The following is a 16496-nucleotide window of genomic DNA, read 5'->3' on the forward strand; positions in this document are numbered from 1 at the left end:
GGACTTCCTTAAGTAATGAAAGGCTCAGCTGACTACAGAAAAAAAGGAGGCTGAGTTTGAATGAAATGCCGGTAGCATGAGGACAAACCTTTGTTGACTAAAGAACTGGTGGGAAATATTTATCAGGATAACTTTTTACTATTCTGACCATTTGATAGACATGCAAATTGAGACTAGAGATATTTGTAGTTAGCTATTAAAAAATTCTCTAAAAAAAAAGAATACCAGTAAAATTCTTTGAAGCTTCTGCTAAAAAGTGAGAAATTGTATTCACTACAACCAAGGCATTTCCATTAAACAATGAAAGGAATCAAAAGTATAAGAATATTTACGCATTTATATAAATATATAATTAATAGATTCAAAGTTTCATATTATTTATACTGCATACACATAACAAATTTTTGTGTGACTTAGCACATTTGAGCAGAATAAAAGGGTCAGAGAAAAAAATATGATATATATATTCTATTTGCCAGTGAACCAGAGGTATTATTACTTTGTCCACTATAAAGAAAATCGTGTTATTGACTTAGAATGATGATTATTATGTAGTTTACTGTGATACCATTATATGGATTACATTCTCATAACTGCTTTAAAACAGTCAATAAAAATAATGGGAAAGACAGAAATGAGAAAACTAGAACAGTTTTAAATTTTAAAATATCTAAAACCTTTTATAATAGGTTATTTCATAAAATTACATCTCATTTACACATACAGATGGAAATATGATCACCTCTTTTTGGAAAATAGTATATGAAATATAATAACAAGATAGGCTGGTTTCCAAATATTCATTCATAAACATTGAAAACTATGACACTATGGAGAAGAAAAGTTGTATATAAAACACCTTTAAAGCAGAACTTAGTACTAGGAATGTCTTCTACATTAGAGAGCTAAACTGTCCAAAAATGATTTGGAAACATGCTAGGGAAATACTAAGAGATGTCTGGAAAGGAAAATAAATGAAATGAGACAGAATTCAAGAGAGGTGTCATCCTCTGCGCATAAGCAAAGTCCATTAGAGCCAAAGAACTGCCAGCAAAGAGCAGGTCATTGATGTCAACACATTATAGTTTACTTCAAAAGATACAGACAGTATGAAGCTGAAAAGGGTTGTAAATCTCATTCATACCACTAAGGGCTGGAAAATCAAAAGGGTCAACTAAGCCTGCCCCTCATTTCAATCACAAAACAAAGTCTACATTACTTATTTATAAGTTGAAATCACAGAGCAGCTTAAGTCAGTGAACCAAGATACTAAGGCACTTTTCATGAGCTACAACACCCAAAGCTATTGAGCGAAAAGAAATATGACAATTGACTGATCTCTCCCAGGGTAGAAGTTGCTGCTTGAGATGAACGGCAAGCGCTTTTGGAGGAACAATTTCCCCAGGACTTGAAAATGCAATTTAGCAGGTTCATTAAATAAACTAATCTATACACTGGGTTAAGAAAATTTCTAAAGCACAACTAAAATATATAATGATGTAAGAATACTATACTGGAAATGCAGGCCAAGTAAAGTCACCATATTCACTGCTACTTCAATTACAATAAAATTCAATAATATTTTAACTGCAATGTTTATCAATATTTCTATTGCTTCCCCCCAAACAGGGATTACAAAGCTTCCAGTGTTGGCCAGGCCTGCTCTCCTGTGGAGAAAAGAGAGATGCCTTTGTTCACTGTACTTGTGACATACTTTTAGTATAGGATGTACATTTTAGCAAAATGCTCAGTGTGTGTTGTGTTCTTTGTTGTAAATTCCTATAGGAAGTAGCCCTTGTTCTCTGAATATTTTGATGTGTTGCTTCAAAGAAACATGACTCCTTTATCACCGTGGAATCAGGTTTTACCAATTCATTCTGTCACTGTGTTGGGAAGATATGCGGCATCGGAACTTAATTTTTAAAAAGTGATATTGTAATATACAAACAAAGCTAAACGGGCATTTCATGTGAGAACATCATTTTAGATTTTAATGGAGTTGGGGTGTTTGTTAATTTTCACTGGGCAAAGTTGAGTTTACCAGAAATAAAAAGAAGGAAGACTGGGTATTGTCCTAAAGCATAAAAACATAACAAGATAAGGATGGGAAGGGGTCAGTTTTCTGGGATTGCAAGATGAGATGTAGGGGCTCTTCTAAATACAGAAGGAAGTAGGTGAAAGGCAGCCTGTGAAGGAGGCACAAGCATTGGCTTTCTCATCAGAATCCTGTCTATAGCAAATCAAAGAAAATAGTCCAACAAAAATTGCCATACAATAGAATTAAATGGAATCCAAATCTCCAAGGTCAGTTAAAAGCTTAAAATTTCTTCCTTCCTCTTGGTTTTTTGTTCTTCCACTCCCAGAATTATGTTCCCTTTCCTTTTCTGTAATGGTCCTTCATTTCCCCTAATATTGTTAGAATACTGTTTTTCCCATAATGTTTACAGGTCAAATAGATAATGATTTATAATGAAGTCAAACACATAATTCTCCCTTCCCTAAGGTCTATTTTAAAATAAAAACTTTAAAAGACTTACTTTCAATCAGTAAATAATATAAATGTAGTCAGATTTTAATAAAAACAACCAATTGAGGAAGTTTGAGGGTCTATTTTATTGAATAAATATTTCTACTTTTCATGTCCCCATTTCTTGTTTGGAATTTTTTTTCTTTAATAATATCATTATCATTATTTCATGTATAATTTCATTATCAAGCAAAAGCTAAAAACTGGTAAACAATTTTAATATTGATTTACTTGATAAAAATAGACATACCTTGTCTCTAGAAAGAATAAGGATATTAGTTATTTTAATAAGTTGCTTTTTGGACAAAGACAATTTAATGGCATATTGACATATAAAATGAATATAATTTTGAATTCTTGTTTTTACTAAAAGTTTATTATTATTAAACTTCAACAATAATAAAGCAACATTTACATGTATTTTCAGAAAAAAATACATGGGAAAAAAACAACTTCCAATCTCTCACCCTAAAACAACTACTGTCATTCTCTAATATTTTTTTCCACAAGCATCCATATTTTTCACATAATTGAAAACATAATATATATACAGTCATGTATCCTGGCTAATTCTCTTTGGTTTATATTAAAAACGTTTCTCAAGTTTGCTAAATGGTCTTCCTAATGTTTATTTTAATTGCTGTGGTGCATTTTCTCCAGTAGATACACCACAGTCTAATAAATCATTATTTGATTGATGGACTTTTGACTTGATGCTTATTTTTCACTGTCAACCAATGTGATTTTAAAATTTGTGAAAAAAATTTGAAAATGTAATATGTGCATATTACACTGAACACTAAAATTTCATTTAGATAAATAGTAATTTAAGAAGCAATACTTACCTGTTTTCTTCTAAATGTCCCTCATAAAAAAGAGTTTTTCATTTTCCTTATTTATGAACCCAAACTTACAGTCCCTATGTGGTTAAATGCTAACCAAACAATGTAGTCTGGACTTAGGGTTAAATAACAGGCCTGCCCAGAGCCAAAATCTGACAACAAATTCAGGGCCGTGTTCTCACTGGGGTCTTTTAGCAGATAAATGAAGATCATTAACTCTAGAACCAAAGAAGATTTCCACCTCTGTCTTGATTCAACCTTGCACCCTTCTGTCTTCAGCATGCTTAAATTCTGATAAACATAGTCTATAAAACCAAATTAAGGTGCCTATTCATTTTTAAGAAAGGATATATTTGAAATCCACATGAATGATTCTAGCCTATTAGTATATCTGTTTTCTACACTGTTTGAACTACTCAGAATTCTGTTTATAATTTCTACCTTGACTTCAAATAAGCTTTTGGTTACAACTGAATCCAAAAATACTTTTTAAAGGCACACTTCACTTGAGACCAGTCAATGAGTAATTCTCATTTCTTTTTTTTCTCACTAAACTTTTCCAAGATTTTCAGTGAAGCCACCCCTGTCAACACCCCACCCCACATCGGGCTCCATCCCCAATCTTGTCCAAATGCTTCTTGAACATGATTTTAACGGGCTTACTGACATTGTCAATGATCTTTTTTTGGCAATATTTTGATCTTAACTTAATCTTTATATTTTGTACAATTTTGCTGTCTTCTATATCTTGTATACAGCTTTGGGTAGTTAAAAAGTGTATGCAATTACATAGCAATGGTGAGGTTATAAATCAATAAAATTATTCTCCTATTTAATTCTTACAATTCTGTAATGTGTGTATTGCTAAGTCATTTTGCCCATGAAGGAAGCCTGTGAAAAAGGGATGAGATGACTTCCCCCAAGTTTAACCAGTCAACACACGCACACTGAGGACTGAAACTTGCTTCTAACTCCAAATCACACCCTTTGTCAACTGGGCCATGCTATGGTTTCCAAATGTTTTAGGTGGAATCCCATTCTACCAGATGGTAATTTAAATTTGCACAATGAAACAGAAGTTGCTTCTTGCTAATATGTTTTTCCAGTATTCATGAATATATACTGTGCTCTATAATCAATGATCTGAGACAAGTGCAACTTGACAGAGTTTTTTTCATTAACTTCAACTCTGGTAGCTTCTCTTATGTTAATTTACACAAGGTCAAAATGGATCCAGGTCTGAACAATACAGATTTTGAATCACTGATATATATATATATATATATATATATATATATATATATATATATATATATATATGTTTTTTATATGGTAAAGCAGCTCTGGCATTTCTTTTTCTCTGTCAATACATGTTTACTCATTACTGGAGGTTATAAATGACTCAGTGCCTTTCCTGATACTATTGAAAAAAGGTTGGATTAAAACTGCTAATATCTCAGAAATTGAAAACATTCCTTGGGGGTGTTCAATATAATTTTAGGTATACTTCTCCTTAAACTTTACTTGGAAGAGTATATATATTTATGTTTCATTTTAATAACATGTGATGATCTTCATGTAGAGTCACACTTGACCTTTTAAAAGACAATGCCACTGAATACTGTAAATTATTGGGTAATTCTTTGTGCAATATAAAAAATGAAAGTTTAGAATAACCACTCAATTCTATTATTTAGTGATACTCTTCATGATCCCTGAAACCATGGATAGACACTAAATTAGTTTTTGGAAAAGTTACTGCTGGATAAATGTACCAAAACAATCACATTAAGATGGAACTTTGTGTAGAGAAGTTTTCTAAGCTGAAAGAGTTTAAGGGTTGAAAATCCCCAATTACATTAGAATTCCCAAACCTGGCAGAAGTAGTCTAACAATAGGATGTAAATCAATGTTATTTATTAAGATATTGTCTCTCAGCTTATGTGAGACATTTAGTCACATCTCGGGTTGGGAGTCTGCAAACCACATTTCTGTGGGAGCCAGCTGGCTCCTTGCTAGGCTCAGCCAATTAAGAACCTGAGAAGGAGACTGGAAGAGGAAGAGAGGACTCGACCCTTCCTGTTTAGCTTCCTGTTTTTGTTTTGGGTCGCTGTTCTTGTCAGAGTTACTCTAGACTTGTTTCTTTACCCTGGCAGCAAAAATTCATTCCAGTAGTAGCAATTGAATCCAGTTTGAGTAATTTTGCAACATTTGCAGAACAGTCTTCACACTTCCTCAGAGACCCTGGCACCAGTTGGTACTGCCTCCTTAGAGGTCTGGGTTCCAGCCCCACGGGTTCCCCCTCTGCACTCAGATACAGCAGAAGCAGCTAAGCAGAACCTCCTACTCACATTGTGAGTTGTGCAAATCCCCTTTTCTACAGTGATATTTGATAATCCCATCTTTTCCTCTGTTTCCCCAACCCTAGAGGTGGTAGCTGCTTCCTGTAGTTTGCTAACTCCATCATACCATTGTGGGTTTTATTGTTGTTGTTTATTTGTTTTTGCCTTTTCAGTTACTTAATACATAGTTAGAAAGTTTTTACAAACAATTCTCCTTGTTCAACATAACTATATGATTTCCGTTTTCCTGACAGAAAACCAAGCAGCATGGAGTTAATGGAAATAACTGAATGGTCTCTCTCTGCAGATAAGAGTGTTCAGCTCCAACTAGAATGTTCTGGGGGGTAAGAGGAGGGAAAACAATGCAAACAGAACGATCCAGAGGTGTCACAATGGACAATTATGGAAGGACAACTGAGCAACCAGTGTATTGCTCAGTTATAGGGATACTGTTACATGAATAACAGTATAAGAAACATATTCTCCATCACTGTTAATGGTTACTGTTAACAGTTACTAGTAGCTAACATGGATTAAGCACAAAAAACATACCAGGCATAATGCAGGTCATAAAAATATGCTACTTCATTTAATCCTCAGAACAATCTTATGGGGTAGGCATTAATTTCATGCTCACTTCATAGATGAGACAATAGTTTTTGTGGTATTAAATAAGTTGCCCATGTTTGCACCACTAGTAAAAAGAGGAAAAAAAAAATAACCGTAACTACAAGCAGAGAATAACTAAGGCTGAATTAGTGTGGGTAAAACTATTAGCACTGACTTGGTAAGTTATTTCTCTTCTCCAGCCTCTCCACTCTGTTTTCCTTTCCTGGGGAATCTATGTTCACAGGGAACTCCTGACTACCTCTACTAGTGACAGATGCTTCTGTCTTTCTTAGCCAAGTGAAAAAATGAAAAATAAACTAATGAGGGCACAGACTGCTCAGAGAGTCTGTTAGCAATACACCCATACTGGTCTTTGCACAATTATAAACCAAACAGATTTTATATAAGACAAATAAATGATTTTGGAAATTGTTCAGAGTTAGCTTTTTTGTGTAGTGGAGTGTCATCTGAAAGCTTCAGGCTCTGTAATTATTTGCTGATTAAGGCTCTTGCTCTTTTGCATGTAAAATCTGCCTATGTATCTGCCTAACTATCTATCTATTTATCTATCTATCTATCTATCATCTGTCTATATCTATCTAATGCTTTTTATTGATAAAATGCAAATGCAAATTTTGGCTTCATTTTAAAAATGAGAAAACTGAAAACCTGCCTAGTTGCCCAAAGTTACAGGTTAATTACCAGAACTTGGGTCTTCTACCATCTACTCCATTTTAGGTAGAAATTCTTTCAATGTGGAAGGAAATCACATGATAGAAAATACTTTAGAGACTACAATGCAAAAACATTTTCATATTAACAGACGAAAAGACAATGTATATTAATTGAAAACTTTATTCATAACAATGAAGACAGTGTTCTGCATCCTGAAACATAAAAACATATCAGAAAATGTTTTTACAATTGTCAAAAACTAAAATTTTTAAATAAAGAATATCTAAATGTTATCTTTCTTTCATAGTAACTGGGATTATTTTAATGCTGCCAGATCTGCACATCGTTAGGACAAGTTATTATGAGCTATTTAATATTTAAAATAAAATATTATATTTGATAGAAATTATAAAAATTATTTGAGAAAACCATCCTTAAAAAGTCATGTTTGGTCATAAAGGGTTGACTAGAGAAATCATTTGCTTAACTCAGTAGTTTGAACATAGTGGTGATAAAGGTATGGTTGTGGATCTAACTTCCATGCAGATAAGGCTATTTCCTGTTATGTAAAACCATAGACTGATATTGCTCCTCTTCTGTTTTGCGTATCTACACAGTTGGTTGTTGAGTATAAATGGAGACCTAGTTTATGATTGTAGTTCTGCCACTAATTAACTATGTGACCTTGGAGAAAACAAAATGTCTCTAAACCTAAGAAGATGAATTAATCACAAAAATTGAGTATCCACTATCTGTGAGACTTGATGATAGCGCCTGAGGATACAATAAGCAAAACTGAGCATCTTCCCTGCCCTTTTGGAAGAAGGAAGGACATAAACGAAATACTGTTGTTGCAGAGAGAAATATAGCAATAAAAACCAGGAACAGTGCTGTGAAGGAATAGTAACGGGTGCTGAGAGGGGAACAGAGGAATCTCATTTAGTCTGAGAGAGGTGTTCATGCTGAGATCTGAAGGATGAAGTCAAGTTAACTAGATGGTGGAGTGAGGTATGAGGAGAAGGAGCAATCAGAAGAAGGTCCCCAGGCAGCAAGGAACACCGTGTTCTTGTGGAACTTAAAAAGGACCCTCATGGCTGGAGCAGAGAGAACAAGACCCTTACAAGGGATTATGAAGTTTCTTCCCTATTTAAAATGTCTATTCTGTTTTTCTAAGTTTGCATTTTTATACCTTGGGATTTTTGTTTGTTTGTTTGAATGAATTTATTTACAATTAAAGGCTTAAACAATATTTACCTCATTTTGTGTGTGTGTGTGTGTGTGTGTGTGTGTGTGTGTGTGGTCCAATGATCTATCTACACACAGTCAGTCCTTGTTTTGCATATCTCTAATATCTCAATTACCAATGCTTAGTTAAATAACAGCAGTCCCCCAACAGCACAAAACAAATTTCAGTTACCACATATATTAACTGTGAGTAATTTCGTAAAATCCAAGCTTTGCTGCTAGCTTTTCAGTCCACAAATCACTAAGTAAATGACAGATGTGCATGATGATCAGTGGCCAATCACATCACCTCTTTCAAAGTCTGTCAGTGATTTGTCCCTGTGCATCTGTTTGTTCACACATGGATAGCAAATGTGTAGTTGTATTGTTTCCTTTTATAAAATGAATTTTATAAAAATGGATAATCAAAAGAAGGGATTGGTGCAACAAAGATTTGAAAAGTAACACTGGAAATAAAATTAAAATTAAATGTAAATGGAATTAGAGGAGAAATAGCTGACTCTAGGGATGTGGACACTCTTCTATTCAAGAGACTCTAGAGATGGAGGCAGAGGAACTTAGTAAAATAAAACATATTTTTTTTTATTCCAAATATATATATTACATCCCATATGTTTATATGAATTTTAAGTAGTATGCTCCTCAGAAAGCACTAAGGATTGCTTTGCACAGCCTAAAAATGGCCCTGAATGCCAAAAAGTTCCTTCAAAATCCACAAAGCTATTTGATATACAGTTCACCTGAAAAAAAAAAAAATTCCCACAAGGTATCATAAATTGACTTCCTTAAGCACAATGCCCACAGATGAAGCAAAATAGTGGTTTAAGCCAGAGATAAATGCATTCCTTTACATAAAATTACATCTAAAAGGAAAATATCAGAAATTAAAGATGTTATATTAAAATATGCAATTGTACGTTGAAATTAAAACATATTGACATAAATGAGGAAAGTGGTTGTGATGTGCTGGAAAGGGACGAAGATTTCCCAGAGGAAGTGACACTTGGCAAAAGAACCACACACTGAGGGAAGTCTCAGAGGTAGTTCACAACATTAATAAAATGTCAAAGCTGATCCAGTCTTAGGAGTATGACAATTCACCAAGGGAAAAAAGAGGTGTTTTCTCCATATCATAATAAAAGAAGAAGGCAAGTGCTGTTCAAATTACTTTTGATAAGTCTTTTTTTACAAAGAAATGAAGCACACTAATTCTCAGTATTTTTACATTACAGTGTTAAAATTTTAAATTAGTGTACTAAATAGCTATTAGTTTCACTGTATTTTCCTATACATATGAATAGGGAATTTACATATATGTATACATGTGTAAATATGTATATTTATAGCATAAGAGAGTTTTTAATGTTTTAACAAAAAATTGTTAAAGGTCATGGAAAAGTCCTATTTCCCCCCATTGATTATTAACATCACTCTGCATGGTTTTCTTTTATGGTCACACACTGCTATGCAAAGCAAGAATTGTCCTCAATTTTTACAGAATCTATGTGTTGTATGAAAGCAGATGTATTTTAGAAGGTTGTACTCATTTTCTGAATTTATAAATCTCTCAGTCTTGAAGAATTCCAAGTCAACTACAGATCTGGAAAATAATATGGGTTAATTAAATCTTTAGAATATCATCCAAACATTAGAAACCAAATATTAGGCTTAAGCACCTCTGAATTCTGAAAGTCCAAGATCTACTATATTTCAGTAAGTACAATCAAAATAGAAAAATCTGACTATCTTATATTTTATTGGGACTTTTTTTTTTACTATAAAATATTATTTAAATGTATTAATCAATAATACCTGTGAATGAAATGTACGGAACACTTAAAATATAATTTAAATCAAAGGGAAAGAAGGATGAGAAATTTACATACCTATTGTAGAAATCATCTCTGTAGTAATCATAGTCAAAGACATAACCACTAAGGAGGGAAACAAAAAATTAGTTGTTGACAACAGCAATTTTGGTATTAATTTGTAATGTAATAGCAATACATTTGTTACTTTTAAATATTTATTTTTCAATGTAATTATGTATCCAAAGGGCTTTACAAGATAATGTCTAATTGGATATAATGCTGTATCAAACTCATTATATGTTTGACAATGTAAAGACTGATAATGGATTGAGTGGTTTGGAATGGAAGATGAGAGCAGAAAGCAAAGTTAATTTTTTAATACTTGTACTACTTGTAGGACCATTTTTTTCCCCCAGACAAGATATAATATAGCTATCCTTTTTTCCTAAGGTATGTATACTGAGGCTAAATGAACAATAAACAAATGGTATAGAAATAATATAAATGGAAAGGTTTAATGACCCATTCATTGTTAGAAAAGTAAATAGAAATGTAGTTTCCTCAGAAATCCAGCATTTCCTTTTTATTCTGAAAACTTATGATTCAATAATTTATATAGAGAAAAATTAAAAAAAAAACACTTTGAGTCTTACCAACAATAACAATAATTTAGGGCATTTAAATAGGAATTAATAGGTACATTTTAGTGATAAGATTATTACCAAGCTCCTTAAAGGAATGTAAAATAAAAATTTCCCCCATCCACTTGTACAATTGTTGTTTACAAAGCACTTTATATGAATTATTTCCTTTTAATTTTAAGTCCTCACAACAACTCTGTTGGATACTGTAACTGGAAAAAACTAATGTGCAAGGGACCTAAGGGGCTAGCTCAAATTTTAATCACTAGTAAGAGACAGAGCTGAAGCTTCAGAGAAAGACTTCTGAATCCATGTCTGGAGCTATTTTTTATGACACCATGCAACCCTCCCCAGCTTGGAAGAAATTTAATCTCGTGATGAATGGAGTATCTCTACTGCAGGGGAGTAATCATTTTAAATGTTTATTCATTTATTTTATTGTTGTTATATATATATATATATATATATATATATATATATATAAACATAAAATTTACCTTTCTAAGCTTTCTGTAGTCAATTTTTAATGCCAAAATTCAGTGGCATTAAGTACATTCACAATGTTGTGCAAACATCACCATTAACCATTTCCAAAAATTTTTATCATACCAAACTGAAACTCTGTACCGATTAAACAATACTTCTCCATTCCCTCCTTCCCCTGCCCCCACCCACCAAGCCCCAGTGACTGCTTTTCTACTTCCTGTTGCTACGAATTTCCCTATTCTAGGTACCTCATATACGTGGAATCATACAATATTTGTCCTTTTTTGTTTGGCTTATCTTACTTAGCATAATGTTTTCAAGGTTTATGTATGTTGTAACATATCAGAATTCCATTTTTTTTTATGACTAAGTAATACTTTATTGCATTTATATACTACTTTTTGTTTACCTATTCATCCATTGATAGACAGCTGGGTTGTTTCCACCTCTTGGCTGTTGTGAATAGTGCTACTATGAACTTTGGTGCGCAAGCATTTGTTAGAGTTCCTGCTTTGATCCCCTTTGGGTATATGCCTAAAAGGAGTATTGCTGGGTCATATGGTAATTCTATGTTTAACCACTGTACAACAGGCAAGTCATTTTATATTCCCCAGATGGTCAACTTAATGGTCCTTTACTTTATAACTATTCTTATGTTAGGAAAATTGAAAGAACATATTGAGGAGGGCTTGTTATTCCTGGTTTTCTGGATAAATGTATGTATTTGTCCTGACAGTCGTTACATATGGCAGGGTGGAGAAAACCTGCTATAGCATACATAGCCCATCAGAGAGAGTTTGTTTTGCCTCCAACCAGTCTAATGGAACACAATAAGTTTGAACTCAAATTCTGAAATGCAAAGTGGAGACCTATTCCATGTGAGTGTCTAATGGAAGACCGAGCATTGTCTAGCCAGAGCAGTGCTGCTGTATATCTACCCCCGCAAACAAAGGAAGACAATGAGACCACTGCTGAAACAGTAAGAGCAAAAGTAACCATTTTTGTCCGACAGTCACAGATTGTTTAAGTCATAATGTTTAATGCTTTAGTTGATATTGCTGGTGTTAGACTCAACTATGATGTTAAGTTGAGGGATTTTAAAGAAAACCTACTGGCTAGCACCAAATCCAAGTTATAAATTTCACCTCAAAACTTTCCTGAAATAGCAGTACATATAATTTTCATTGTGATTTGGTTTCTTCTGCAGATAAGGGATATGATGACACCTTATCCAAACTTTTGTTTGGAAGTCTCAAGTTAAAGGTTATGCTACTTTCATACACATTTGTCATGAGTCATCATTGTTGTACCTTATGGCTGATTATTTTTAAGAACATGTTGGTAGATCTCCACAGCTTATTTATCTTACAACTGAAAGTTCGTACGCTTTGACCAGCCCCATTTCTTTCAACTCCAGCCCCAGCCAACTACCATTTTACTGTTTCTATGGGTTTGGCTTTTTCAGATTCCACATATAAGTGACACCATGCAGGATTTGTCTTTCTCTGACTTACTTCACTTAGCATAATGACCTCAAGGTCTATCATATTTTCACAAATGGCAAGATTTCCTTCTTTCTCATGGCTGAATAATATTTCATTGAATATACCTACCACATCTTCTTTATCCATTCATTTGATGACAGATACTTAAGAAACGATCATTTTGTGGTATGATGGACATGTTAACTAACTCTATGGTGGTAATCATTTTGCAATATATAAGTGTGTCAAATTAACATCTTGTATACCTTAAGCTTGTACAATATGTCAATTATACCTCAATAAAGCTGGGGGAAAAAAAGAATATGTTTGTTGAATACAAATGTATGTATAATAATATTCATGTTTGGATAACACAAATGAAGTTCCCAACAGCCAAAGCAAAGAAAAAAAAAAGATAATCAAAACAATATATCATTTTAAGAATTTTGTTGAGACTTTGTTTATGAAACATGATGCCTGGGGAAGGAAACATTCTAGTTATTGAAACACTATTCTTGGTGCTTTTCCATACATAATCTGATTTAACCTTAACGATAGTCTATAAGATGTAGAGTGTTATCCCAATTTTACAGGACACTGAGGTCTAGATATATTAAATATCCTAAATAACACAGATAAGTATTCTAGTACAGCATAGTCATTCATATGCTCATTTGCCAAAACTTGAGTTAGGACCTATGTGTCAGGAACTGTAAGAGGCACTTGCATTTAGAAGCGAAATAGTTTTGGTTTTGCTCAGGAATCTCACAGTCTAGTGGTGATCAAGACGGCCTTAATATCCTGCCCAGCTTGCTTAAACTATAGATAGATTTCTTCCTGAATATAGTCCCCTGACCTCTCTTTTCTTAGAGCATTTATTCAGAAAACTTGTAATTGTATTGATAAATTCTCTGTCACTTTGACATGTAAATATTCTCCCAGCCTCTTGCCTTGTCTTTCTTAAGGACCTGGGAACTATCTTTGAAATTAAATAATAACAGTCAAAATAATGACAATAATTAAATAATGTTGAGAAGTTACTGATTCTAATACATTAATTTGATATTAACCTAAGCATCAGACATGGTGATAGACATTTTAGATGCATTAAATAGCTGTTGCTTGATAGGACAGTAATTTCCACACAGTGCTAATTCTCAGTATTTTCAGATGTGACCAAATAGTGAGAGAATAGTGGCTAAAGTGTTTTACCTTTTTTTCTGAAACTCTTTTAAAATACATTATAACTTCAGACAGTGGAGTTTAATAGCAAGAAGAAAATATGAACTATTATTAATATGGATGACAGTGATGATTCTACTCATGTCTTATACCTTTAAGAAATACTTCAATAATTTACCAGCCTTCTGGAAATTGAAAAGTGCATGAGAAAAAAATTGTATTTTTATCTTTCTCAGTCTATGCTTAACTTATCTTGTCCAATCTGCTTATTTTTTGTTCAATCCTGACTGCTAAGGCATATTTACAAGAACAAGTTATAGCTAAGCATCCTAAATTGTTTGATCTCCAAGTCTCACTTTCTGCCATCATAAACTCAATTTTACTTGTCAAATTAAAAATGAAATAAAATGCACAAACAAAATCTGTATAATCTTGACAAGGCTGCTTTTGTCTTAATGGTTTGGATTTTAGCAGAAATGCCATGGCTGTAGTTGGCTCAGGTCATAAGCTGTAAAATCAATCTGGATTTCCAAGGAAGAGGAAGAGATTCAAGGAGATGAATCACCACAGGGCAAGTCTGATTCATGCCTGCTGTGCTTTCCTCAGTATCCCTCCCGCCCTCAATTCTTTTTTTTTTTTTTTGTCTTTTTTTTTTCTTCCTGCAGGTTCTCTCTCTCTCATAAAAATCCCTTCTTTTTTCTTTCTGTGTCAATCTCTATTTGAAATTAGATGTCAAAAATGGCATTTCCATTTCCAGGAGTCATATTCAGCATTACAAGGTATTTTATGTATCCTAGAATTGTATTGGTAGGAAAAACTTGTCTTTCACATTAAAAAAGATCCCCATTCCCCGCTATAAGCCAAGAGTGGTGCTGTTATGCTCATGAGTTAATATATTTTCGCTTTTAAAGGAGGAACCTTTGCAACTTTCACTCTGGTAGTTTTCTGTGACAATCTGGTTCTTAGGCCATTGAAAAAAAAATGATAATAAATTAGATGCTTAAGGCAATGTCCAGGAGGAAGCTAATTCCTGTAAATGTCATTTTTGTCATTTGGGGGCATGGTCAGTGGCAAAGGGCAAGTAATTGACTTTTTAGAAAACTGAAACAGCAGTTTTGAATATTTAACACAAAGAGTTTATATTTGAAATTTTAAATCTTGAACACATTTACAACTTTTATTCTACTTTACAATGTATCTATATTCTATTTGCTCAGATTCCCTCAAACGTTAATGGGAAATAGGAAGCGGTAAAGTGATTGTTTAGAGCTGCACACTCACACTCTTTTTTTTTTTTTAACATCTTTATTGGAGTATAATTGCTTTACATTGTTGTGTTAGTTTCTGCTGTATAACAAAGTGAATCAGCTATACGTATCCATATATCCCCATATCCCCTCCCTCTTGCGTCTCCCTCCACCCCACCACCCCCCCCCCCATCCCACCGAGCTGGTCTCCCTGTGCTATGCAGCTGCTTCTCACTAGCTATCTATTTTACATTTGGTAGTGTATATATGTCCATGCCACCCTCTCACTTCGTCCCAGCTTACCCTTTCCCCTCTCTCTGTCCTCAAGTCCATTCTCTACATCTGTGTCTTTACTCCTGTCCTGCCCCTAGGTTCTTCAGAACCATTTTTTTTTTTTTTTTTTGTAGATTCCATATATATGTGTTAGTATACGGTATTTGTTTTTCTCTTTCTGACTTACTTTACTCTGTATGACAGACTCTAGGTCCATCCACCTCACTACAAATAACTCAATTTCATTTCTTTTTATGGGTGAGTAATATTTCATTGTATATATGTGCCACATCTTATTTATCCATTCATCTGTTGATGGACACATAAGTTGCTTCTATGTCCTGGCTATTGTGAATAGTGCTGCAAAGACTAATGACTCTTTTTGAATTATGGTTTTCTCAGAGTATATGCCCAGTAGTGGGATTGCTGGGTCACATGGTAGTTCTATTTTTAGTTCTTAAGGAACATCCATACTGTTGTCCACAGTGGCTTTATCAATTTACATTCCCACTAACAGTGCAAGAGGGTTCCCTTTTCTCCACACCTTCTCCAGCATTTATTGCTTGTAGATTTTTCGATGATGGCCATTCTTACTGGTGTGAGGTGATACCTCATTTTAGTTTTCATTTGCATTTCTCTAACGATTAGTGATGCTAAACATCCTTTCATGTGTTTGTTGGCAATATGTATATCTTCTTTGGAGAAATGTCTATTTAGGTCTTCTGCCCATTTTTGGATTGGGTTGTTTGTTTTTTTGATACTGAGCTGCATAAGCTGCTTGTATATTTTGGAGTCTAATCCTTTGTCAGTTGCTTCGTTGGCAAATATATTCTCCCAGTCTGAGAGTTGTCTTTTCATCTTGTTTATGGTTTCCTTTGCTGTGCAAAAGCTTTTAAGTTTCATTAGGTTACATTTGTTCATTTTTGTTTTTATTTCCATTTCTCTAGGAGGTGGGTCAAAAAGAATCTTGTTGTGATTTATGTCATAGAGTGTTCTGCCTATGTTTCCTCGAAGAGTTTTATAGTGTCTGGCCTTACATTTAGGTCTTTAATCCATTCTGAGCTTATTTTTGTGTATGGTGTTAGGGAGTGTTCTAATTTCATTCTTTTCCATGTAGCTGTCCAGTTTTCCC

General features: G+C 33.7%; 1 protein-coding gene across 10 annotated transcripts in view; it reads right to left on the bottom strand.

Annotated features, from left to right (window-relative positions):
- The window catches only part of RALYL (RALY RNA binding protein like), an 814820-nt gene that overhangs the window by 137362 nt on the left and 660962 nt on the right, over nt 1–16496 (bottom strand). For all 10 annotated transcript variants that reach the window (XM_059901174.1, XM_059901164.1, XM_059901166.1 and 7 more), the window contains one exon: nt 10127–10174. In XM_059901174.1, the coding sequence (XP_059757157.1) occupies nt 10127–10174 (48 nt within the window). The remainder of the gene's footprint in view (nt 1–10126; nt 10175–16496) is intronic.

The sequence above is a fragment of the Balaenoptera ricei genome, chromosome 17, assembly GCF_028023285.1.
Source record: "Balaenoptera ricei isolate mBalRic1 chromosome 17, mBalRic1.hap2, whole genome shotgun sequence".
In the NCBI taxonomy this organism is placed as follows: Eukaryota; Metazoa; Chordata; class Mammalia; order Artiodactyla; family Balaenopteridae; genus Balaenoptera; species Balaenoptera ricei.